Source organism: Eretmochelys imbricata, chromosome 2, assembly GCF_965152235.1.
Source record: "Eretmochelys imbricata isolate rEreImb1 chromosome 2, rEreImb1.hap1, whole genome shotgun sequence".
In the NCBI taxonomy this organism is placed as follows: Eukaryota; Metazoa; Chordata; order Testudines; family Cheloniidae; genus Eretmochelys; species Eretmochelys imbricata.
In genome coordinates this window covers 62,022,256-62,049,946 of record NC_135573.1, presented here as the reverse complement: position 1 = coordinate 62,049,946, position 27,691 = coordinate 62,022,256, and the positions used below count along the sequence as shown (strand labels likewise).

The following is a 27,691-nucleotide window of genomic DNA, read 5'->3' as shown; positions in this document are numbered from 1 at the left end:
GACATTTTGTGTTTCTCCTGACACAGGACTCGAGAGCTGAATGACTCTGGCCCCCAATATTTACTATTATTTCTATGCTAGCAAGAGACTAGCAATTATGTACAGGGCAAAACAAAATAATAGTGAACCTAGAACTGCTTTTCGGTTCCTTAATTGTGATGTAATATTAATGGTGAATCAGTACACTAGCCAGTTTAAGTAGTGGAATAACCTCAACAATTGAGATATAACGCCAATTAAAAAAAAAAAAAAAAAAACCCTTCAAAATCTGAACAGAGAATTCTACAGGCCCAGTAATTTGTGAAGTGAGGCATAAAACAGACCTATAAGCAGAGAATGACAGTAAGCAAACTTGGATGTGTCACAAGCACACATGGGTGCACACATGCAAAAATATTTTCTACCCATTTTCTGTGATCCACTGATACCAATGTAGACTGTACAATCCTAATTAAGATTTCTCTTGCCGTCTGGGGGTTCCTAGGAGTTAGATTTCCTGTTTCTCTTCATATGAGCACTTCTCTAGCTTCAAATGAATCATTATTTAGATTGTCAATTCTTTAGGACAAGTGACCATCTTTTTTGTTCCATGTTTGCACCTAGCACAAGGGGGCTCCTAGGCGCTACCACTATACAAATAAATAACCAACCACAAACTCCGAAATGTTTAACCATTGAAATTAATGATTTAGAAGTTTGCAGAACACATTAATTTGCTGAGTTGTGGAGGGATCGCAGAACGGAAGGTGATGAGAAAATGTGTTTCTGTGGTCTGGATGTCTCTGATGCTAATTTCAGAGTAGTAGTTACTCAGACAACCAAAAAACCCATATGCACCTGAGTGTCAATTCGTCTGAACGCAGAAGAGAGCTGCAAGTCTGATTACATCCTTGTATTGGTCAGAGTAATAGATTGGACACGGGTCACTGAACAAACATCATATCCAACAAGACCTGGATATAATTTATAACTGTAGAATGAGTGTGCAGCCTCCTGGCTGCTTTTAAATAAACAACAAAACAAAAGAAAACACAAACCTGGCTCCCTTGCTCTGCCAATGATGCAATCTGGTAGAAAGGGAAATTGAAAGTGGAGGGTTGGGAGTTATTTAGGGGAAAGGAAAAAGTACAAAGGCAGTAGGTGAGAAATTACAAATCTTTTTTTAGATGAAAAAAGAATTAGGTTCAGGCTTCCAAGACTGAGGGTCTAACCTTATGACAGGGGTGAGAAGCCAGAGGGGCGCTGCCCACAAATGCCTGAACCTGAAGGATATTGATATCAAAGCTTTCATTCAGTCCTACCTGCAGGAATTCCAGAATAGTTGGGATAGCACCATTATTGTTCTCAGTTGCTGTAACATGACATGAATTCTGTCAAAATTGTATTGCAAGATACAAAAGTCTGAGAACAGGACTTTGAAAGCTTAACTTGTTAGCTGATTTTTTCCATCCTTTACAGAAAAGTCCTTCTTGAAATTCATATGTGTGTGTATATATATATACATACACATATATATATATATACATACACATATATACACACACACACACACATATATTTAATTAATTCTAGAGCTGAAGATCATCCAATTTTGGAAATGGTATGAGCCTTATACAGCATCTACCCCATGCTGTGAAACTACCAAAACCCAAGAACACTACCACTACAAGAACATGGAAATTGTCATAATGGATCAGACCTGTAATTCATCCAGTCCAGTATCCTGTGTCCAGCGCCAGATACTTCAGAGAAAGGTGCAAATACTCCACCGTAGGCAGATGTGACATAACCTGCCCCGCTAAAAGGTCTATCTCATCCTAATCCCTAACAGCTCAAGTCTGGTTTAAACCCTAAATAATTCCTGCACTATTTTACCAGTTGAGTATTAATGACAGACTTCCAATGATTTATATGGAAGAAACTGGGTGGTTTCAGCTAACCATTATCCAACCTTGTGAGTCGCTCATTTTACTGAAATTTAGATTTAGAATATTCTCAAACAAATGCAACCAGTTGGCTCAAATATTCTTCTCCAAGAGTTTCTGGAAATGTTTCACTAGCTCTTTCTGAATGATCACTGTTGACAACTTCAACCTTTATATTAATATTTCTAGCTTTGATATTACACAAAAGTATCACATTAAGGTGTCCTGCTCAACTATGTCATTCTGACCAACTAAGACAGCACCATATTTTCCAAGGCAAATAAAAATGGTATGTGTCAATATGAGGGACTACTCGCTTACTACACTGATCACTAATGTAGTCCTGAAATAGGTGGATGACTACTATGAGATTTAGTAACTAGATAGCAGTATTCTTGTTAGTAATAAAAGAATCCTCCCTCCCCCGCAAAAAAAGAGATTTGACACCTGGTACAATTTAAAGGTTATTCTGATTTCTTTTCTTTTTAAATAAGGACTGTTCAAATTGTGCAGCACATATTAACTTTCCATGGGTCCAGCATATCTAATAACTAAAGTTCCAGGATGAATAGTGTGGTCAACAACTCTTCTCCTGAGGCACAATGGAACTTTCTGCCATAAAGGTAAAGCTAATCTGTGCAGGAGACACAGCAATCCCACAGGTTGATCCAAGACCACAAACTAACTCCCACAGAAATTAAGGACGATCACAAATCTCACCATCTTCCGCTTCAAGTGTAAGGCACATATCAACCTTGCTTTCTCAAGGACATAGCAGCAGGTACACAAAAACCCACTCAAACAAAACATGATACTGCACACACTAGTCTCCCTCTGGGGAGACTACGAGCGAAAGAATGAACCACAAGTGACATGTTACTCAAGTCACTTAATTCATTACTGGAAGGCACTTGGATACTACAGTGATGAAGGCGATATAAGAACCTATAGTATATGGAACAGAACTCTGAGCAGCTGAAACCTCCCTCAGTAGGCAAGCTCCTTTCAACTGGGCACTTGTAGTGTAATAACATTTAATTGATCTGTTATACTGAATAAAATTCAAACTAGTAATAGCTTTAAACCATAAGATCCAAAGAGGAACAAATGCATGCTATACTGTCATGAAATTCATTACATAAATTCAGGCGGTAGAGTTTTATTTGATACTAACTTGTTATTACACAAAACAATGTGGCCTGTCTGTTTTCAGATCTGGCAGCCCCTACAGACTTACCTTTGTATTACAGTTTGTAAGCTCAGCATCATACCCAGTTCACTTTTCATCTTTTCTCTGTTGGCCCGGCATTCTGCCAAATACCGGAGAGCCTAAAAGAAAAGAAGGATAATAACCATCAGAAGCTGCTTCTGTTATTTCATCATTATTTTCTATTTCTGATATTTCAAATAATGAACTATTTAACAATTCATAGTTTCTAAAATAAAAAAAGGTGTTGGATAGTTAGAATATGCAATTTCAAAAAGAAAAGGAGTACTTGTGGCACCTTAGAGACTAAATTTCAGTGCACCAGCTCCATCTCAGAGACATTTGCCACATCGTGCTAGGTGCAAAAAAGAAGCAGCAATTACAGGCATAAGATGCCTCTTTAGAATATTCAGACAGAACCTGGAACAGAAGACTGCCACCGTTACCCCCCTCTTTTGTGAATATTAAGGAAAGTCTGAACATTGTTAATAGATACAAAGAAATAGTTGAAATGTACCCTTTCTGAGATTCACAAATGCAATACAATACACATTCTGGAGGCGGGGTCCCAAGAAAAGAAAATCTTACTGAAACTTTGCATTCAAGAGTTCTTATACTGATTATTTCCATGGGTCTCCTCTTTCATGGAATACAGAAACAGTTGGCTGAACTCATGAAAACCTTATGCATAACTCAATGGCAGCTCTCTGTTTGTATGTATTTTTGAACACCAGATCCAATCAATTCCAAACATGATCATCTGTTTAGCACAGCTACAGCTCTAAAGCACCTCTGAAATTGTCTACAGATCTATCAACTAGTTGACAGCAGCCATTAAAACCTTCAGGTATAACAATACCCCATCTCATTTCTGCCTACCCCCAATAGAGTTTAACACGCTGATGTCCTGAATGATTTCTCTCTCAGACAAATAATAATGGCAGGGAGAGGAAGGGGAATGTGAATGTGTGCACAGACTCGAGCATGGGGGAGAGGAAGAATGGGGTGGGGGGGCACACAGAACCCCTGGCAGTGGGAGGGGAAGTTAGGGTACCCTGGTATGTGGGGAGGGTGGCACACAGAGTCCCTAGCATACAGGTGAATAGGGAAATGGGGGGCACACAGAGATCCTGCCATGTAGAGAGAAGTAGGAATGGGGGGCACAGAGACCCTCCCATTGGGGCAGAATGGAAAACCATAATATGGAAGGAGAGAGGAAGCGGGGGAAGGGATGCACATAGAAACTCTGGTTTGACAGGGAAAATGGGAGACCCAGGGTGCTCCTCATGCTTTGGAAAAGCTCCCCATATACATTTTCAAAATTAACTCATTCTCCTTCAAAACCCTCCTATAAACTCCAGTTTGCTCAGAGGCCTACATAAACTTTGACCACCAGTGATCACACTGACCAATACTGTCTCATTGCTTTGTTGTATTCTCCAATCTGGCTGTACCCAGCTGTTATCTCTTTTTAAGCTCTCTGAGGTAGAGACTGTCTTTTTGTTCTGTATTTGTATAGCGTCGGTATTATGGGGTTGTCATAAATATAAAGGGAAGGGTAAACCCCTTTGAAATCCCTCCTGGCCAGGGGAAAGCTCCTCTCACCTGTAAAGGGTTAAGAAGCTAAAGGTAACCTCACTGGCACCTGACCAAAATGACCAATGAGGAGACAAGATACTTTCAAAAGCTGGGAGGAGGGAGAGAAACAAAGGGTCGGTGTGTCTGTCTATAGTCTGTCTTTGTCGGGGATAGACCAGGAATGGAGTCTTAGAACTTTTAGTAAGTAATCTAGCTAGGTACGTGTTAGATTATGATTTCTTTAAATGGCTGAGAAAAGAACTGTGCTGAATAGAATAACTATTTCTGTCTGTGTATCTTTTTTGTAATTTAAGGTTTTGCCTAGAGGGGTTCTCTATGTTTTGAATCTAATTACCCTGTAAGATATCTACCATCCTGATTTTACAGGGGGGATTTCTTTATTTCTATTTACTTCTATTTTTATTAAAAGTCTTCTTGTAAGAAAACTGAATGCTTTTTCATTGTTCTCAGATCCAAGGGTTTGGGTCTGTGGTCACCTATGCAAATTGGTGAGGCTTTTTATCCAACATTTCCCAGGAAAGGGGGGGTGCAAGTGTTGGGAGGATTGTTCATTGTTCTTAAGATCCAAGGGTCTGGGTCTGTAGTCACCTAGGCAAATCGGTGAGGCTTTTCACCAAACCTTGTCCAGGGAGTGGGGTGCAAGGTTTTGGGAAGTATTTTGGGGGGGGGAAGACACGTCCAAACAGCTCTTCCCCAGTAACCAGTATTAGTTTGGGGGTGGTAGCGGCCATTCCAAGGACAAAGGGTGGAATATTTTGTACCTTGGGGAAGTTTTGACCTAAGCTGGTAAAGATAAGCTTAGGAGGTTTTTCATGCAGGTCCCCACATCTGTACCCTAGAGTTCAGAGTGGGGGAGGAACCTTGACAGGGGTCCTAGTCCATGCCTGGGACTCCTGGCTGCTATGATAATACAAATGATAAATAACTGTAATAACGGCAGAGTGGTGAAATGATGGACACAGACTCCCTGGTGGGAGGAAATTGGGGGACCTTGGTACAGGTGGAAGGGAGGAATGGGGGCACACAGAACCCCTACTACTAGAGAGATATGGAGAAGTTTCAGGGAACCCCTGAAATGAAGGGGGATGGAAGGGTGGCACACAAGGAGCTTATGGGAGCATGGAGGAATACAATGAGCCCCTGGTGTATGCTATAAGCTCCCCGCTCAAGAAGTGTGTGACCCTCTTTGTAGATCTATTGGAAAAATGTGCCTGTTGATGCAGGGGACTAGGAATCAAGGCACCCAGGTTCTATGGAAGAAACACTGGTAAAGTCACTTGCTTTCTCTGTCCTTATTTCCATTTTATAAATGACAACACAGCTTAAGTATTTCACAGGGGTGCTGAACAGCTTGTTGTAAGACTGCATGTGCAACACCTTCTTAACGCAGGCAAACTTACCCACAGAACTGTATTTTGATTAAAATCTGTTAGGGATATGCTACAGTATTTATGGCATTCCTTAGATTTGTTATTTTCTCTTTAAAAAAAAAAAGGATAATCTGGAATTGTTTGGCAAGGGGGATCCCCACCTTGTTTAATGTGTCCCTTGAACAGCAAGATACAGGTGCCTGTGGAACCCTTCTTGGGAACCTACATCTCGTGCCATTGCAAATGTCATGTAAAAAGCAAAATTTTCAGTGTTGTAGAAATATGGATGAGATACACCACCCCCAGTGTTCAGCTGTGCAAGTCAAAACACTTTGAACAAGGCAGGGCACCAGAGGATCTCTGCCTTATTCGACGTGAAAGCTTCAACTAACTTGAACTTTTAGTAGACAACCAAATTAACTACAATATATGCACAAGGCATCCTATCTTCCACACTGGAGAACTGCTGTAAGAAATATTACTAGCATGTTAATTTACTGCCCAAGTGCAATGTGCAATTTTTAAAGACTCAAAACTCAATGAAAACAAGAACAACTTTCACCAGAACACTCAAAGGGGCTTCTTCTAAGATGCTTCTGCCCTCAGTCACTTCACCATTACAGCCATAAAAAAGCCATATTTAATAAAAAATTCTTAATGAGAGAAAGTAGTTTATGTATCTACTTTCTGAATACTCAACAGCAGCTCTACTGTTTATACTTATACTTCAAAAATAGAACCAACATTTCAGATAATAGTCTGACTCTAAACATAGATTTATAAAGGAAACCCTTGAGTAGCCTTAATCATTGCTATTGCTAGGGCTCCACTTCTAATAAAGAGTGATTTTTTAAGATTTTGGGCATGCCACAAAGAGGATGTTGTAGCCTCAAACCGAAGAAATAAATATAAAGAAGAGCAGTAGAATGTGCCACAATGTACAGAATAGATACTGCTCTTTTATCAAAAAGCTTTTGAAACAAAAAGAGGAGTACTGAAGTGGGACGGAAATACCAGGCGAAAGAACTCAAAGATTTTTCAGCCTCCAAGTCTCAATTTATTTGTATTACATAGTTTCTCCATTTTTTTGATCAACAGCTAGAAAGAGAAAAATGTATCTCGTTCATGGGATTCCTGGATATTATATGTAATGTTCATCTGATGTGTTTGGAATCATTGTTCACGATGCCGTGACTTTAACAGAAATTTCATTTTATTAAACTACCTCAAGGGCACACTGCTAATTACTCTCCTATGACAAGAAAAAAAGAAAAATCTGAAAAAGGTTTTTATGACGACGACTGTGGCAAAGCTTCAGAGGCACCTTACAGCTAATGATTTGATAGCTTTAATCTATTTCGTATCCAGGTAGAGCTTTGATTGCTGTTCCCCAAGCCTGTGATATGGACTTATTTGCTGCCCAAGGTTTTGTTTTCTTGTCTTTACAGATGAACTTTTCTGCAAAATTTGATACTGCTGACTAGAGGTTTCCAGCAATTGATTACTGGCACTGCTTTGTTTGCAACACCACTTTCTTGGTTAAAATCTCAAATTTCTCAGCTGATGAGATGTATTGTATTTCCAGTGTTACCTTTTTGTGGGGGGAAAGGGAGGTGGCTCCCAAGGTCAATATAGTATTGTGCTTGAAGGGTTTCCTCGAAGCACTAGCTTATCTACCTGCATTCCAGGACCACACATGACAGACTCATACCTGAGATATACCCAGATAGCTGAGGACTTTGCACAAGTACTCAGTGTGTTACATAATTGCTTTTGTGATAATAAATTGTGAAAGTTGACTCATTCCCTAAATGGAATCATACAGCAGGTCTGTTGCTCAATGAACACCTCACAACAGTGTGCCTAGTCCCTTACTTATTTTATGGTAGCTATATATTGTTCTTTCCAAAGATGTATTTCTAACATTTATTCTCAAATCCTACCTTTATTTTTGGCATGTTTTATAGTTAGAATGCAAGGCCATTTTATTTCCATCTGAGTAATCTGAAGTCCTTTAAAGTCTCTGGTTCTACATTTATGACAGTTTAATTACAACCTTTGCTATCCTGCCAAGATGTGGAGACTCATACACTTCTATCAAACTCTACTAATAATTTCCGCTTATAGTCTGAGTTTCCCTGCACCGCTATTCAAACACTTCTAGAAGTCTGTCTAAACAGTCATTGGAATTAAAGACCTGAGCACAGTATTTCCATGTTGAGACAAACAGCTGTCTATTCGCAAAGCAATAGATTAATTGTTTTGCTTATATTAACTTCTCCTTTGGCTCACTATTCAATATCAAAGATTTTTAGCTCAAATCACACCTTCTGTAACACTACATAATTTGATACAAATGGGAGCTGCTGGATGCTCAGTCAGCATTTTCAAAAATGAGGTCATTTAGGGCCTGATCCAAAGCCTACTCAAGTCAGATGAAAGACTCAGGCTGAATTTCACAGATCAGGCCCAATTCAGCATACTTAAGGATCTGACAAACATTAAGCACATCAGTAGCCTCATTGATGATAAGCATAGGTTTAAGTAACCTTCCTGATTTAGGACTTTGCTTAGTCACCTCAATGTGGATTTAATTTTTGAAAATCTTAGTTCAAGTTTTAAAAAAAGGATTAGAAACACCTAGTTAACCATAAAGTTTCTGATTTTTTTAATGTAGAATCAAGTAGGGACTCAAGATAATCGCTCATTTTAAGCTCTTCACTCTTGGGTTGCTGGATTTCAATGACATCCACATTTATACAGGTTCTTCCATCTGAGGATATCAAGTCACTTTACAGATATTAACACATTAATAGGCACAATGCTCCTATGAAGTAACTATAATCCTCTCTTTTTGGCAGTGTTTGCAATATCAGGCACTAAGATGGTATTTGTATTAAAAACTTAGTGGCATAAAATCTTTGTAACTTCAAATAGAAATTGCTTCACTGTTAAAAGTCTAAAGAACTTCTCATTGTTAATACATACAGTTAGAGTGATTTTTTTAAATACATGCAGGCCAAATTTTTGACGAAACAGGAACCCAAACTTATTCTCCAAAGACAATATTATGGCACCTGCAGGTGGAATTTCCAAAAACACTCAATGGGACTTGTGGTCCTAAGTCACCTGACTTCAAATTGCAAACCTTGATGGAGAAGCATAGCAGGTGGAAGCATTTCAGGTTTCTTGATTTGTGGAAATTCACTGTATTTGAGGGTGAAGTTTGTTGCAAATATAACACAGGCTATATTTATCTCTGTTTATCAATTTTGTGTTTAAGTTTGTGTTGTTTTTACAATAAGGATGTTAATGAGGCCATGGACTTCTCCTTATCAGAACAGATGAGCTTTTAAAGTGTGGAACTTCTTAGTAGGAAAAGAAATCTATGTAAAATCTGAAACTCTACTAACAATTAGGAAAACTAAAGAAACAAGTAAAACAAACCCATCCATTTTAGGAATTTAAAACTATGAAATGGGACGACAGGAAAAAGCTAGCACTATATACATAATACAACATGAAGTAAAATTTAAAAATCTATTTAAATAAAAAAATTATGATTTTTTTAAAAAAATTGATTTTTATTCACCCACTTCCAATCAAAAGAAAAGGCATTATGTCAGTGCAGTACTTAGATTTTAAGAGTCACATTATTCACATTCATCAGGTACAAGCAAAGTCTGAAGAGAAGCATGCATACAGTTACATGTGACAAGCTATATTATAGCTTTTCCCTCTGCATACCCAAAGTTAGAGGGTTACCTTCTAAAACACACACACACACAGAGAGAGTAAATTAATCTATAACAACTTGTTCTCCAATTTCAGAATGATTTTGTCACTCATTAATTGTTGAAATGGGGGTGGCAGAAAATTAAGCATGACAGTGACAATAATTTGACATAAGGTACAAGCAGCAAACAAAGCAAATAAAAAGCCCACTGATCTAAAAAAAAAAAAAAAAAAAAAAAATCGATTACTTACTAGTAACGCTGAGTGAACAACTGGAGGGCTAGGGTGATCCAAAAACAAAATAAGGCCTGGCAGACATCCCTGATCCTGAACGATGGCTCGTCTATTTAAAGGGTCAGCTGCTAGGTCTCGCAGCTGGTTAACTACTGCTAGCGCATCAGGCTCCTCACTCATAGTGGAGTTCATTTTCCTATGCCAACACCTGTTGAATAAATTCTGTATTAGTAACAGTTTATTATTAATGAATCTCTGATTAAACTGTAGTCAATATAGAATGCAACACTCTGTCTTGTTCTTAGGGGCATACAGACAAATGGAACTCACAATATGCGGACTCCATACCACGGAAACTGGAAATTTAAGAGTCCATATACAGAGAACGACAATTTTTGTTAATTGTCTACTAGTTCAATCTTCATATATAATTTTTAGGCCTGACAATCTTTACAGAAGATACATAGGCGATAATTGATAAAAGTATTGTCAAATACTGCTTAGACCAATTATGGTCATGGATGAAGAACCAACAGTTTATTAACGATGACACTGTCTATGGAAACCTAAAACGTATCATCCCAATTCTGTATTATATCTAAAGTAAATCTGTAAAGAAACATACAATCCATGTTTCCATAATAAATGTTTTAAACTGCAAGTTTCAGCTTTCATATTAATCTCTTACACACAACAAACATGTACCAAAAAAGCAAATCAAAATTTGTATCCATGTCATCAGGCACTTCTAACGTTTTACTTCATTCTGGAATTACATATCAAATATGTATAACCCAGCACAAATTCAAGCCCCTTACAAAGTACCTTTGGTATTCTCTCTCTACTGAATACTTTTGGTATTCTCCGTCTTAAAATAAATAAATAAGGCATGGGCTTCATCTTGCTCCTACCAAAGACAAGGGGAACCAGTTTGATTTTGAATGAAGGAGATGTTGGGTGGACAGCACTGGACTCTAAAGCTGCCTAAAGAGAGAACAGTTACATCCTGGATAGCAACAGCACAAATTTTCCTATGGGATGCCCCTCAGTAGTGGAGGAACCATATCTTGAGGTGAAAAGTTAGTTAAGATCAAAGGACGGATCCTCAGTTGTTCTGAGACTGACAAGTAGAGTACAGACTACGGACCTGTTCTTGACAGCACTAACTCAAGTACTTAACTTTAATACTCATGAGTATGATTAAAGCAACATTGTCAGCTTGACTTTTCTTTTTAAATGGATTGATTTTTTATAAAAAAAAAAAAAATCCAAGTTTCTAACAGATCACTCTTTAAACAGTATGCCCTGTTTTTTTAAAAAAAATGTTGAAGAAAAATTGTATACAGTTTCTTCTGCTCTCATCTTGAAGTTTATAAAGACCTTTTCAGAAAAAAAGAAACATTCTGTGGAGGAAACAGTGAAACTCATCAGGGTGGATTTAAATCACAAGTCAAGATGACTCAATTTAATCATGGATTTCTACATAAAAGTGCATTCTTGTGGGTTGTTATAACCTTAATACATATTCTTCACAACTCAGAGACAAATGTAGGTTTCATTTTTGGAAGGTACATACTATACATTTTTAAAGTAATTTATTTTGAAAACTTTTCAGATTAGTTTTATAACTATATCAGAAAATGAATGATTGTTTGGTTATTTCATTTACCAAAGGTAACTGAAGCAGATATTTATGAAGTCACTGGGAGATGAACTATCTCCAGTTCAACAGGATAATCACTAATATTTGGAGGATTTTCTTGCCATGATGTATTAGGAGGAGAACATCACCAGACAGACATTTAAATGGTTTTAATTAAAACAACATTATGTATTCTAGATTTTTGAATTTAGTTAAACATTCAAGCTTTTTAAAATCAGGTTTGTTTTTGTTAAAATTTTTTTTAACTAAAATAGTTAAATGAAATATTTTAGATCTATTCCATCCCCAACAATCTTCTATTCATTGAACTTTTTCAAACTTTGCACTTTTAGAGAAAGGTAAGGGTTTGACTCTGTGTACACAAATTTGCAGAGGGGCAATAGGGTTGAGGTCTTATTTCTCACCTCTATACATTATTTATTTATTTATTTAAAAACATTTTTTGCTGTTAACAAGCATGATATCTCTGGAGACACAAATCCACAGTTTGAGAACAGCAAAACTAGGCATCTCTGATGGTATCTTCTCGACTGAGCACTGAGTCCCATTGGGTAGATGGAAAGATTAACCTAAATAATCTATACAGAAGCCCCTGGAGCCCCATAAGATTGAGTCCCTAATCCATTCAATACAAAATGGAATTCAATACAAAACTTTCCTAAATATTACATGAATATATTGTCTCATACTGTAGAATTAGAATTTATAATCCCTATTCCATGATGAGATATCTTTGAGCTATAATATATGTATATATATATATATATATATATATATATAATATATATATATATAATATATATAATATATATCTTTAGATAGTTTTTTTCCTCAAAAAGCATTTTATCAAAAAAAAATCCGATTTAAATAAAAAAATCAGATTTTTTTTAAAATCATTGATTTTTATCCACCTGGAAAGTCATTAAATACTCAAAATAAACACACACACAAAAAGAAAGAAAAAAAATCTTAGGCTTTACTTGTAACTATAGTAGGTTCAAAAGTTAAGAACAGTCATACTGGGTCAGAGCAAAGGTTCATCTAGCCCAAAATCCTGTCTTCTGACAGTGGCCAATGCCAGGTGCCCCAGAGGGAATGAACAGAACACATAATCATCAAGTAATCCATCCCCTGTCACTCATTCCCAGCTTCAGGCAAACACAGGCTAGGGCAGGGGAGGCCAACCTGAGCCTGAGAAGGAACCAGAATTTACCAATGTACATTGCGAAAGAGCCACAGCCATACGTCAGCAGCCCCCTCATCAGCTCCCTGTACCTCCCGCCCACCAGCAGCCCCTCCCCCCTTCCTCACACCTCCTAATCAGCTGTTTTGTGGCGTGCAGGAGGCTCGGGGGGGAGCGAGGGCATTCCAGGCTCACGGGAAGGGGTGGGAATGGGTGGAGTGGGGGCAGGGCCTGTGGCAGAGCAGTGAGCACCCCCCCCCCGACACATTGAAAAGTTGACGCCTGTAGCTCCAGCCCCGGAGTCTGTGCCTATACAAGGATCCGCATATTAACTTCTGAAGAGCCGCATGTGGCAACTCCTGGGCTAGGTACACCATCCCTGCCCATCCTAGCTAATAACCATTGATGGACCTATCCTCCATGAATTTACCTAGTTCTTTTTTGAACTCCGTTATAGACTTGGCCTTCACAACATCCTCTGCCAAAGAGATCCACAGGTTGACTGTGTGTTGTGTGAAGCAATACTTCCTTTTATATGTTTTAACCTTCCCTTTTATCCAATGACTGCTTACTTTGGTTAAGACAGTGTTTCTCAACCAGGGCTCCAGGGCTCCCTGGGGGGCTGCAAGCTGGTTTCGGGGGGTCCGCCAAACAGGGCCGGAATTAGACTTGCTGGAGCTCAGGGCAGAAAGCCGAAGCCCCATTGCCTGGGAAACATAGCTTCATGGGGCACCAGGCAACTGCTGTGCTTGCTACCCCCTAACGCTGGCCCTGGCTTTTATATGCAGAAAAGCCGCTGTTGTGGCACAGATGGGCCGTGGAGTTTTTGTAGAATGTTGGGGAGGCCTCAGAAAGAAAAAGGTTGAGAACCTTTGGTGAGGGACCTTGTCAAAGGCTTTCTGAAAATCTAAGTACACTATGTCTACTGGATCCCCCTTGTCCACATGCTTGTTGACCCCCTCAAAGAATTCTAGTAGATTGGTGAAGCATGATTTCCCTTTACAAAAAGCATGTTGACTCTTCCCCAACAAATCATGTTCACCTATGTGTATGATAATTCTGTTCTTTCCTATAGTTTCAACCAGTTTGCCTGGTACTAAAGTTTTCAGACCAATGTGAGGTTCAGGTGTGATGGTGTCCGTTTATGTTACTAGTATTTCCTTCACACAGAGTGTTAAAGTGAAGAACTGGTGCAAATGACCAGCTTCAAGGTTAATTTTTAAGGAGTTAACACCATAAGATCTATACAGATCAAATAAGAAGCTACCATTTCACATAATAATTAGCATTTTACATTTGCAAAGCATTCTGCACACAATTTTCACAAAATCCCTGTAAACCAGGTAAATATTATCATTCCCACTTTATAGATGGCATAATAGGCACAGATACTTTAAGTAATTTACTTAAAACCAGACATCAAGTCAATTACAGAGCTAAGATTGTAACCAGAGTGCTTTATTTCCAGTCCCATGCTCAATGCATCAGATCATTCATACCCTTTTATTATATACTACAAACAATTATTTTATTGGACCAACTTCTGTTGATGAGAGAGACAAGGTTTTGAGCTTACACAGAGCTCTTCTTTCAGGTCTAAGAAATTAACTCAGGCCTGAAGAAGAGCTTTGTGTAAGCTGAAAAGTTTGTTTCTCTCACCAACAGAAGCTAGTCCAATAAAAGACATTACCTCACCCACCTTGTCATTCTAACTTACTGGGACCAACAAGGCTACAACAACACTGCATACAAATAATTCTGTTATTTTTATACAATGTTTTTAATTTAAAAAAGGCAAAACCATGTTTCTAATTCCCCCCCCCCCAAAAAAAAATAGCAAGAATTTTTGTCTGGACATCATAACTCCTAAATTATTTTCACATCTTTTACACAGATTTTCTATGTGATCTCAGAAAATAACAATCTCACTCTGCTTTAGTTTCCTTATCATCTGTACACTGGAGATATTTACTGACCTCACATGGGTTTTGAGAGAATACATTAGTATTTGTAAGTGCTTTGAAATCCTTGGTTAGGGCATCGCAGAATGCAGCGTTATTACTCATACTCATGGAAAAACATCAGTTTCAGGAACCCATCCCCTACACTTTTTAAAAAATAATCCAAACCCTCCTAACTGCAGTAATATGGAAACTAGTAAGGTTGTTGCATATAAGCACTCAATTTGCAAAAGCAGCAACAGATGGTTGAGTCCAGAATAACCCAGTTACTTTCTTCCCTCTTCGCTAGTGGGAAAAACTGTTGCTCCAAGGAGCAAAAAACTGCTAGGACTTGTTTAGATCTTGCCACTGGACCTAGTCCGCTAACGCAGCTGCCCGCACCCAAACCTTAGCAACTACAGATTCCGCGCCCCCGACCGTACCACGCTGCACAGAGGCCAACCCAACCCCTGTGGCCATCACTCTCCCCACACCCCTTCCAGCCTGAAAAGTGTGTGCCCGGGGTCGCAGCCTTTAAACCCCACTGCTCCCGCCTCACCGTCTCCAGCTGCCTCCTCGGCCGACCCGCTCCTTGGGCAAGTCCATTTCCCCTTACTCCTGCCCCCGTCCCCTCCAGCGGCTTCACCCTCTTCTCAGGACCCGACCCAAGTTCCTGCCTTGCTCCGCCGGGACAAGGCGCCTTCCCCAGCCCACTTACCGCTGCAGGAAGGCTTCACAGGCCCGGGCGCCTCAGCATCGTGCCCGGGCCGGGCTTTGCGTCGCTGAGGCCTGGTAACGGGTGTCAGTGGGGGACAATAGCGGGGGAAGGGAATTCAGATCCTCTACACACAGGGCACCCACCGGGACCACCTACCGCACCCCGATTGGCTGAAGCGAACAGCGCCCCTCCGCCATTCACAGCAAACGTTGTTACACCACAGTCTGATTGGCTGCTCCTAGGGCATTGTGGGTACAGTAGGGTCAGCCCAGGGAAACTAAACGTTCCAGTGCCTGTGCCTGGCGCGCCCGGGCTCCCGCTGGAGAAATGCATGCTGGGATATGTACTCTCGGTGGGGCTATGGCTCTACCAGGAGTACTGCATGCTCCACAGTGTAGTTTGTTGGCCATTCTGGTCCAGCGGTGCCTTGCGTTTTGCTACCTGTTGTCTACTGACGTGCCGCTGGAACATTGCATGCTGGGATCCGCAGTCTCTGTGAACCCTCAGGAACATTGCATGCTGGTACCTGTAGTCTCCGCATGCTCAAACCCCTGAAGTTTGGCAGCGTTGTATAAATTGATTTAATCTAGGCAGTAGTGGGCTACTGTGGATAACCCTGATATGCACGAGAGGTTACTACTTTTACTGAAAATATAATGCAAGGCAATCTGTGGTACAAAAGGCTTCAATACAGTCAACCTTTCCATATATGGCAGGGGATATTCTCCCATTAAAGTGCCTTAGTTGTGATTACAGCACAGCTTCCAAGTAGGGGAAAGTATTCAGTGTTCCCTTATTCAGTTCTACAGAAGGTGAAACGAAATCCCTGGTTTCATAGAACCAGTCCTGACACAAAGAGTGCACTGCAAAACTAGAACAGATCCGGTCATCTAGAATCCTGTCACTTTACGGATCTAAGGCAAAATAATTTGATTGAAATGCCTCTTTAAAGACCACTGTCAACTAAACAAACAAAACTTTGCAGACGAATATCTTTACCTGTGTTTCTATTATCAATTTAGATTAGATTTTAAAGTTAAATAATATTACAAATCCCGTTTACACTATTTATGCTTTTTGTTTACTTCTGCACTTCTCTCAGCTTGTACAATAAAAAGTTTCAAATTTGAAACTGACAAACAATCAGGCCCTTTTTCTGCTATAACCATTGCAGGTGAATGTTAATTTTTTTAAACAAAAGTTTTCATTTTTGTTTGATTTTTTTTTTTATTTGTGGAAACATTTGTAATTTTTTTAGGTTTTATAAAAGCTTCTTTTATCAGCATTTAAATTTGAAGCTAAATTTAAATTGACTGTTTAATGCAATGTTACTGTGTTCCAAAATTTGGAAAGCTGAATCTCTCTACCCTTTTCGGAAAATGAAACCAATTATGCCCCTCTTGCAACCTTGGTTTGTGATGATAGAGGCCTACCCATCTTAATGTATACATCTTCTGCACCCTCACAGCTAGTTAGTCCTTCATGGAAAAACTTATGTAGATTTTCATAATATTATACTTCTTTCCTTTCTTACGTGCTTTCTTGAGCAGTGAAATTGTTAGCAATATTGACATATAAAGTATCACTGGCATTTCAGTTAGCACCCATTGAAAAGAATGGAGCAGTCCACACCTTAAGACTCTCTGCAAGATTATATGGATATCCACTTAAAATTTTGAAAATTTTCCTTCCAAACCCCGATAGCTAGAGACCATTCTTTTTAATGAAAGTTGAGACTCTGAACAAGTAAGGGATCTGCGTGTGCACCTCCTAGTCCTCTCTCCCTCTCTCTAGTGGTAAGTCTTACACTTTGAAAAACATTGCTTTACTCACAGCTCAGTGTGTTGGGTTTAAGAATTCCAGCAATTCTATTAAATTGCCGTATGAGTGGTGTCTGAACAGAGTAACATACACAATAATCTATGAAAAGGCCAATTTGAAGAGACGAATAGGGATGCATTTTTCAATTCAATTAAAATAAAGCAGACCAAGAGAGCTGTCACAGTTTCACAGTGAACTGCACCTTTGATTCCTACCCCTGCTCCCCTCCAGGGAGCCTACTTAAGGTTTCAGGCTCCAGCCATCACCTCTCTCAGGCAGAGACCCGTATCTCTCTCCCTTGGACCAGGGCTTTAGGCTTGTAGTGCCTTTGTACCTCACTGTGATTTCCCCAGCAGTTCTGACCAAGTCCCAGCACCTGTACTTAACCTTTCTTCAGGGCCTACAACAGTGTATGTACACCAATACCAGCCAACCTTCACAAAGCACAATACATTTATTCTTATGGTCAAACCATTACAGAGAAAACATACAAAAAAACCAGTAAACTGATTTAAACACACTAAATGTACCAGGAGTTATCAACCAGTCTTATGGGACTCAGTAGATCACAGTCTTTCCAATCCTTCCCCTGTTCCCCTAGAGTTGCTCTCCTCCCTTGGAAAGAACATTCTGTCTGTGCTGGGTCAAGCTCACCTTTTCATTCCAAAAAAGCCCTTTGTCTGCTGGAAAACCCAGTCTGAAACACTATATGGTGGTATCTCTCTGGAGGCATTTACAACCTGAGTGACTCAAGCACTTGAAGAAAAGGAGTACTTGTGGCACCTTAGAGACTAACCAATTTATTTGAGCATGAGCTTTCGTGAGCTACAGCTCACTTCATCAGATGAAAGCTCATGCTCAAATAAATTGGTTAGTCTCTAAGGTGCCACAAGTACTCCTTTTCTTTTTGCGAATACAGACTAACACGGCTGTTACTCTGAAATCAAGCACTTGAGTGAAGCACTTGGAGGAGAGGAAGGTGATCAGGAACAGTCAACATGGATTCACCAAGGGCAAGTCATACCTGACCAACCTGATTGCCTTCTATGATGACATAACTGGCTCTGTGGATATGGGGTAAGCGGTAGATGTGATATATCTTGACTTTAGCAAAGCTTTTTATATGGTCTCCCACAGTATTCTTGCCAGCAAGTTAAAGAAGTATGGATTGGATGAATGGACTATAAAGTGGATAGAAAGCTGGCTAGATTGTCGGGCTCAATGGGTAGTGATCAACGGCTTGATGTCTAGTGGGCAGCCAGTATCAAGCGGAGTGCCCCAGGGGTCAGTCCTGGGGCCAGTTCTGTTCAACATCTTTATTAATGATCTGGATGATGGGATGAATTGCACCCTCAGCAAGTTCGCAGATGACACTAAGCTGGGGGAGAGGTAGATACGCTGGAGGGTAGGGATTGGGTCCAGAGTGACCTAGACAAATTGGAGGATTGGGCCAAAAGAAATCTGATGAGGTTCAACAAGGACAAGTGCAGAGTCCTGCACTTAGGAAGGAAGAATCACAGACACCACTACAGGCTGGGGACCGACTAGCTAAGTGGCAATTCTGCAGAAAAGGACCTGAGGATTACAGTGGACGAGAAGCTGGATATGAGTCAGCAGTGTGCCCTTGTTGCCAAGAAGGCCAATGGCATATTGGGCTAGTATTAGTAGGAGCATTGCCAGCAGATAGAGGGAAGTAATTACTCCCCTCCATTCGGCACAGGTGAGGCCATACCTGGAGTACTGTATCCACTTTTGATCCCCCCCACTACAGAAGGGATGTGGACAAATTGGAGAGAGTCCAGTGGAGGGAAATGAAAATGATTAGAGGGCTGGGGCACATGACTTATGAGGAGAGGCTGAGGGAACTGGGGTTATTTAGTCTGCAGAAGAAAAGAGTGAGAGGAGATTTGATAGCAGCCTTCAACTACCTGAAGGGGGGTTCCAAAAAGGGTGGAGCTAGGCTGTTCTCAGTGATGGCAGATGACAGAACAAGAAGCAATGGTCTCAAGTTGCGGTGGGGGAGGTCTAGGTTGGATATTAGGAAATACTATTTCTCTAGAAAGAACAGGAGTACTTGTGGCACCTTAGAGACTAACAAATTTATTTGAGCATAAGCTTTCGTGAGCTACAGCTCACTTCATCGGATGCTCACGAAAGCTTATGCTCAAATAAATTTGTTAGTCTCTAAGGTGCCACAAGTACTCCTGTTCTTTTTGTGAATACAGACTAACACAGCTGCTACTCTGAAAACTATTTCTCTAGGAGGGTGGTGAAGCACTGGAATGGGTTACCTAGGGAGGTGGTGGAGTCTCCATCCTTAGAGGTTTTTAAGGCCTGGCTTGACAAAGCCCTGGCTGGGATGATTTTGTTGGTATTGGTCCTGCTTTGAGGAGGGGCTTGGACTAGATGACCTCCTGAGGTCTCTTCCAACCCCTAATATTCTATGACTCGATTTAATCGCTCCCCGCTGTTTTTATTTCTTAGAGGAGCTGTGGTCACCCTCCTGCCCTGCAGTTGCATATAATGTCCACAGTGATACATACATAAAAAACATGGTCCCTAAAGATATTACATGCAGTTAAATATCTGTCACAAGAGCTTTTAGAAGGGTCAAGAATAGATTTTTTTTTATACACATATAGATGCTATTAGCCGCCTTTAATTTATAACAAACATGCATGCCCTTTCTCACCAACTAAAAGAAAGAACTTCATTCTTCAGGAATGCTTTAATGGATATATAAATCATCCCCAGCAGGGATGTATTCAATAGTATTCAGAAAAAAGGATGAGCTCAACCAGGCTTCCTGTGGTACAAACCCAGTGTCACACCATGCCAATGAGCCATACAAGTGCAGAGCGGACAAAGTGCTTTGCTTTTCTGTGCACCAAAACCATGAATAGTAAAAGCGAGGGATTAATTTTAGCCCCACATTAGTCTTTTGTTAAAATAATAGTAACACAAAGAGAAATATTTTATGGGTTTAAAATAAACCATTCACTAACTTTTAAAACAATAATAATTCTTGTGCCGTGCTGGAAACCCAAACACAACAGCACCCAGGGCTGGAGGAGACCAAACCGCAGCACCATCCAGGGAAGGGAGAACCAGTCCCAGAGCGCAGCTGATCGGACAGGCGGAGACAGGATCACGCAGGGAACAAGGTCCGGGTGCCCGCAGGGACCTGGGGGGTGCTGTCACCCCCCTATCGGGTTTTGTCCTTGACTCTTCCACCGGGGCCAGCAGCATGTCACCACTGCGCGCAGGATCCCGGGCCCGCGCGCGCACGCTGAACGGCCAATCAGGGCTTGCTGGGCCGCCCAGGAGGCGACGTCACGGGATTGACTCTTGGCAGGCGCCCTTCAATCACGGGCGTGGGCGGGTGGCCCGGCCCCTGGGCGGGGAAAGCGGCAACTTGTCACTCCCAGACCGGAGCCCGGCGGCTGCCGTTGCGGTCGCGGCGCTCTGGCCCGCGAATGAGCTGTAGGTTAGGTCCCGCCTCTCGCAGGCGCGGCGGCGATTGGTCAGTCCCGTGCAGCTCGCGATTGGCTGTGCGGCGAGGGCTGAGCTCCAAGCGGAGCCTGAGCCTCCGGAGCCGAAGAGCCGGTGACCGGCGAGTGAGCGCGGAGGCCCTGGCGGGGCAGCGGGTGAGTCTGGGCGGGGTTGCGTTGGGCGCTGCCAGGCGGCCGGCAGTGCCGGGACCTCTCGGGGCCCGTGTGGGGCTCCCTCTCCCGTGAGTCCGCGCACGCTGTTGGGGCCGGGAGCCTGAGGGGGTCCGGGGGGCGCGGCGCCTTCGCTGGAAACCGCCGCGGGGCATCAGGGCCCGGAGCCACGGAGGTGGTGGGGACGCGGTAGAGCCGCGTCCTGGGGCGAGGGCGGGCAGCTCGGTTCAGAGCTCAGTCTGACGTGCCGATCCCCTCCCCACAGACTCTCCCTCCTGCTGGGCAGCGGGGGGGAGCCGGGGTCCCTACCTCCTGCCCCGCTCCCCTACCACACGCTCCTTGGCCTGCCTGGGTCCGAGCAGGCCTTCCGCCCCAAGCCCCTCTCCCTGCCCCCGGGCGGGCGGGTCCTTCAGGGCGGGCGAAACACGGGAAGGGTAAACTGCGAGTCGGAGGGGCCCTCGGAGGATGTGCGCGGGGGTCCCCCACTTCCGTTGGCCGAGGCGCGCTCCCTGGGTGACGGCACTTACAGGGGACCCCGCCCTTACCGGTGACTATTAGCTCTGGGAGCGTCTGTGGTTTCCGCCCTCCCATAGTGCGACCCTGTGTGAGCCGTAGCCATGGGTGCTAGTAACAGCCACGTGTAGCCTCCGTCAGCTCACTGGAGGGAGCCTGCCTGATGATTGGTTTCAGAGTAGCAGCCCTGTTAGTCTGTATCCGCAAAAAGAACAGGAGGACTTGTGGCACCTTAGCGACTAACTAATTTATTTGAGCATAAGCTTTAGTGAGCTACAGCTCACTTCATCGGATGCATTCAGTGGAATGCCTTTCTGAACAGCTTTCTGATGGCCTTTCTGATCAGCTGGTCGCGACGGCACAGTAGAAACCAACTTTATATGCAGCTCCAGGGAGCCCCTACTTCAAGCATGGCTGTTGCTATTACAGCTCCAGCCTTAGGATGAATGGGACCTAAAGGTGATCCTGGATGAACAGTGTTTAGTACAGGCATACACACCAGTTGGCTTACTAAATTCCTATTGCTTCTTCACTTACTAGCGTTACAGATCTTTTCCTTCCCACTTTGCTGATCTCGTGAGTGTTGACAGAGAGATCTGTGTCACTGTGTAGGCAGAGCGGGGTGATGTGGTCGCTGCCAGAGATTTTGCAATCTAAATCAGATACAAGTACAAGATTGTAGGTAACTGTTAATATTAAAAAAAATCAAACAAACCTTGAGTTAACATCCACAAGTTCTAAGGAGGGCTTTGAAGGGAGGAAGGGAGATATGTGAAAGAAAGCATAGAATCAAATGAACTAAAAATCGTAAATGAATCAAACTGTACCATAGAATCTCTAGGGATAGACATTCCATGCTCTAATAATAAGAATATAGCAGTAGGGATGATGATAGTGACTGCGAAATGCTCAGGGAGATTAGAGAGGCTATTAAAAATAAAAAACTCAATAATAATAATAATAATAATGTGGGATTTCAGTTATCCGCATGGTGACTGGATACATGTCACCTCAGGACGGGATGCAGAGATAAAGTTTCTTGACACCTTAAATGACTGTTTCTTGGAGCAGCTGGTCCTGGAACCCACCAGAGGAGAGGCAATTCTTGATTTAGTCCTAAATGGAGCACAGGAGCTGGTCCAAGAGGTGAATATAGCTGGACCACTTGGTAATAGTGACCATAATATTAAGTTATATATTATATCCCTGTGACAGGAAAAACACCACAGTGGCCCAACACTGTAGTATTTAATTTCAGAAAGGAGAACTACACTAGTTAAACAGAAATTAAAGGGTACAGTGCCAAAAGTGAAATCTCTGCAAGCTGCATGGAAACTTTTTAAAGACACAATAGTAGAGGATTAACTTAAATGTATACCCCAAATTAAAAAAACATAGTAAGAGAACCAAAAAAGAGCCACCGTGGCTAAACAATAAAGTAAAAGAAGCAGTGAGAGGCAAAAAGGCATCCTTAAAAAGTGAAACTAAATCCTAGTGAGGAAACTAGAAAGGAGCATAAACACTGGCAAATGAAGTGTAAAAATGCAGTTAGGAAGACCAAAAAAGAATTTGAGGAAGAGTTAGCCAAAGACTCAGAAAGTAAGTTCATCAGAGGCAGGAAGCCTACTAAACGTCCATTGACCCCACTGGACAATTGAGGTGCTAAAGGATCACTCAAGGACAATAAGGCCATTGCGGAGAAACTAAATGAATTCTTTGCATTGGTCTTCACAGGCTGAGGATGTGAGGGAGATTCCCAAACATGAGTCATTCTTTTTAGGTGACAGATCTGAGGAACTGTTCCAGATTGAGGTATCATTAGAGGAGGTTTTGGAACAAATTGATAAATTAAACAGCAATAAGTCACCAGGACCACATGGTATTCACCCCAGAGTTCTGAAAGAACTCAAATGTAAAATTGCGGAACTACTAACTGTAGCCTGTAACCTATCATTTAAATCAGCTTCTGTACCAGATGACTGGACAATAGCTAATGGGACGCCAATTTTTAAAAATGGCTCCAGAGGTGATCACTGCAATTACAGGCCTGTAAACCTGACTTCAGTATCGGGCAAACTGGCTGAAACTATAATAAAGAACAATATTGTCAGACAGATAGATGAACATAATTTGTTGAGGAAGAGTCAACATGGTTTTTGTAAAGGGAAATGATGTCTCACTACTAGAATTCTTCGAGGGGGTCAACAAGCAAGTGGACCAAGGGGATCCAGTGGATATAGTGTACTTAAATTTTCAGAAAGCCTTTGACAAGGTCCCTCGCCAAAGGCTCTTATGCAGAGTAAACTGCCATGGGGTAAGAGGGAAGGTGCTCTCATGGATTGGTAAAAGATTAAAAACAAAGGGGAGGTATAAATGGTCAGTTTTCAGAACGGAGAGAGGTAAATAGTGGTGTCCCCTAGGGGTCTGTTCTGGGACCAGTCCTATTCAACATATTCATAAATGATCTGGAAAAAGGGGTAAACAGTGAGGTGGCAAAATTTGCATATGATACAAAATTACTAAAGATAATTAAGACCCAGGCAGACTGCAAAGAGCCTCAAAAGGATCTCTCAAAACTGGGTGACTGGGCAACAAAATGGCAGATGAAATTTAATGTTGATAAGTGCAAAGTGATGCACATTGGAAGGCATAATCCCACCTATACATATAAAACGATGGGGTCTAAATTAGCTGTTACCACTCAAAAAGATCTTGGAATAATTATGGATAGTTCTCTGAAAATATCCACTCAGTATGCAGCGGCAGTCAAAAAAGCAAACAGATAATAGGACAGAAAATATCATGTTGCCTCTATAAATCCATGGTACGCCCATATCTTGAATACGGTGTGCAGATGTGGTCGCCCCATCGCAAAAAAATATATTGGAATTGGAAAGGGTTCAGAAAAGGGCAACAGAAATGATTAGGGGTATGGAATGGCTTCTGTATGAGGAGAGATTAATAAAACTGGGACTTTTCAGCTTGGAAAAGAGATAGCTAAGGGGAGATAGGATTGAGGTCTATAAAATCATGACTGGTGTAGAGAAAGTAAATAAGGAAGCGTTGTTTACTTCTTCTCATAACACAAGAACTAGGGGTTACCAAATGAAATTAGTAGACAGCAGGTTTAAAACAAATAAGAGGATGTATTTCTTCACACAACACACAGTCAACTCCTTGTGCAACTCCTTGCCAGAGGATGTTGTGAAGGCTAATACCATAACAGGTTTCAAAAAAGAACTAGGTAAATTCATGGAGGATAGGTCCATCAATGGCTATTAGCTAGGATAGGCTAGGGACATCATTCCTGTCCCTGTTTGCCAGAAGCTGGGAATGAGCGACGGGATGGATCACTTGATGATTACCTGTTCTGTTCATTCCCTCAGGGGCACCTGGCACTGGCCACTGTCGGAAGACAGGATACTGGGGTAGATGGACCTTTGGGCTGACCCATTAGGGCTGTTCTTATAAGAGCATTTCAAAGTGGGAGGTTGCAGGCTCAGTCATTTTTCCTGTCTGAGGACATCTGGTACCGTGTATGGAGATAGCAGTGTTTTATTTCAGTTTGCCATATGTAGGCACTACATGTGACTGCATCTAGCACAATTCAGATATGGAAGCTAGGTGACCTGAGATTAGTAACAGGATATGACGGCTTACAGTAGCTTGATTCCAGTCCAGTTCATTTCGACGTCAAAGTAATTACTAAAGTCATTCCAAGTGGAAAATGATCGTGGAATGTTTTTTATGATCTCACAACATGGTGTGATGGTAATTTATAAATTAGTAGTTAATTGCAAAAAGTCTGATGAAGTGAGCTGTGGCTCACGAAAGCTCATGCTCAAATAAATTGGTTAGTCTCTAAGGTGCCACAAGTACTCCTTTACTTTTTGCGAATACAGACTAACACGGCTGTTACTCTGAAACCTGTCATTAGTTAACTGCAGAAATTGAATTGTAGTTCTGTTGTCTCTGAAAAAACAGATGCACTTGAGTGCAAAAGCAAGAGGAGGAGCCTCTGTTTATGAACATCAGATAGCGAAGTTTAGATCTGCGATGAACAGATACTTCTGAAGACAAGTAGTCAAACCTCTAAATTCATGTGGGTTTTTCTTTAAATTACTCTTTTGTAGCTGGCAAGATATGACCCTGTCATTCTTCTATACTATGACTTTGTTATGCTTCTGTTTTATAAAACTTAAATATAAATCTTACTGTTTAGAATATATTGTAGCACTTGTTTTTATTTGTTGGAATCTCTGGAAACTGGAGCATAGACAAGCACTAAGACTGTTACTCTGGTGCTCAGAAATAAGTAGCTCCTAGTAGTGACTGTGCAATCTTTGCTTACTAGTCATGTCACCCTTTATAAATATCTAGTCTGCACTAGTTTGGGAAATGGTCCTACATTAAAAGATTCTTGATGGCTCTTCAGTATACTGCTGCAGTGGTTTTTTGTCTGAAATCTTGTTCTTTCTTTGACACTTAGGCCTGGTTTATGCTTAAAATTTAGGTAAATGTAGCTATGGTGCTATGAGTGTGGAAAAATCCATACCCCCTGAGCGCCGTAGCTATGCAGACCTAACTCCTAGTGTAGACACAGCTAAGTGCGTGGAAGCATTCTTCTGTTGACCTAGCTATTGTCTCTCGCGGAGGTGATGTTTCTACAGCAGCAGAAAAACATCATCTGGTGCTGTAGTCAGTGTCTACACTATGGGGTTATGGTGGCATAGCTACAGAGCTTAGGTAAGCTGCTACAGTTCCCGAGGTAGACATGACCTCGGTATACTCGCTTTTATAGGTGCCATTTCATCAGATGATGTTGGGGCATGTGCCAGCATTAACAACTGCAGACATGCATCCCTGATAAAGTGGGTAAACCTGATTTTAAGGTGTCTGCTTTAAAGGGAAACTACCTACTTCAAGATTATATTTCTCTTAATCTTGTACCTACAAGTAACACCTCCGTTCTCTGTAAGGGATTAGAGAGGTTTTCCTTTATATATTTTTTCTTTTTGTTTAGTTTGTGCATTTTACAACACTTCATACAAATACAGTAAATTGATTATATGCAGTCAGTTTCTTCTTTTGCCTGCATAGGTTTCACATAAATGGGTGGGAAGGGGAGATTTTTAGGAAGGAAAATGTGACTATTTCACTTTAAAAGGTGGAAAATGACAACTGTGGACAGAGATTCAGACAGATAAAGGACTTGAAGCTACTTTTTTCATAAATGTGTCTACGTCGAGGTGGTGTCTGTTTTAATTTTTTTTCTTCTCTCCATTTCTGTGTAGCGCTATAAGCCTTGGTTGAGTGTTTCATTATAACTTTTCTCCACAGTACATTGTTTTCTGTTTTGAATCTGAAAAGTGCTTTTAGATTTACTCTGCTAACTCGTTATTAAATAATCAGTATTATTTCCTTAATTTGTAAATCAATGTCTGATATAAAAATGTTGGGTAATGTATACAAGACAGGCAAATGTGAAAAATGGGGGAAGCAGAGCATAGCAAGGCTCATGTTAGAAATACAGCACTCCCTGGGGAGTAGAAGTGTGTCTGGAATTCCTTCCAGATTAGGGTCACTGAACATTGTGTCAGTTTTTGGGTAAGCAGGTGTCTATAAAGGAGGACTTCTTGCTGTTGGGGGGAAAAGGGGGAAGAGTTTCCCTCTTTCCTTCCAAATTTACCTAGTTGGAGTGGGATATTAATCTTCACTGCTTTTCTCCCAGATTCTGTTGGGAGTCTTCCTTCTCTGAGACAAGCTGCTTATAGCCTTCACAACCTGAATTAATAACTACCAATGAAGTGCTGCATCTTACAGCAGGGGCATTGCAGTATTCTGAATTACTGTAAATATAAAGACAGGTTTCAGAGTGGTAGCCGTGTTAGTCTGTATGCACAAAAGGAACAGGAGTGCTTGTGGCACCTTAGAGACTAACAAATTTATTAGAGCATAAGCTTTCGTGAGCTACAGCTCACTTCATTGGATGTATAGAATGGAACATATAGATATAGATGAAGTGAGCTGTAGCTCACGAAAGCTTATGCTCTAATAAATTTGTTAGTCTCTAAGGTGCCACAAGTATTCCTGTTCTTTTTGTAAATATAAAGGAGAAATT

The 27,691-nt window shown here is 41.3% G+C and overlaps 2 protein-coding genes across 4 annotated transcripts in view; one reads left to right on the top strand and one right to left on the bottom strand.

Annotated features, from left to right (window-relative positions):
- Nucleotides 1-15,714, bottom strand: part of ARMC1 (armadillo repeat containing 1) — a 44,770-nt gene extending 29,056 nt beyond the window's left edge. Inside the window, exons 1-3 of the mRNA XM_077810211.1 lie at nt 15,575-15,714; nt 10,089-10,278; nt 3,163-3,254 (exon numbers count right to left, since the gene is read on the bottom strand). Coding sequence (XP_077666337.1) covers nt 3,163-3,254; nt 10,089-10,262 — 266 coding nt within the window. The 5' untranslated portion in view covers nt 10,263-10,278; nt 15,575-15,714. The remainder of the gene's footprint in view (nt 1-3,162; nt 3,255-10,088; nt 10,279-15,574) is intronic.
- A 5,148-nt stretch (nt 15,715-20,862) lies between these two features.
- Nucleotides 20,863-27,691, top strand: part of MTFR1 (mitochondrial fission regulator 1) — a 37,942-nt gene continuing 31,113 nt past the window's right edge. Inside the window, exons 1-2 of one of the 3 annotated variants that reach the window (XM_077810208.1) lie at nt 20,863-21,042; nt 25,555-25,672. The gene's annotated coding sequence lies outside the window, so the exon portion shown is untranslated. Of the gene's footprint in view, nt 21,043-21,111; nt 21,129-25,554; nt 25,673-27,691 lie in introns of those variants that run through there. The other 2 variants (XM_077810207.1, XM_077810210.1) reach the window with 2 other exon arrangements.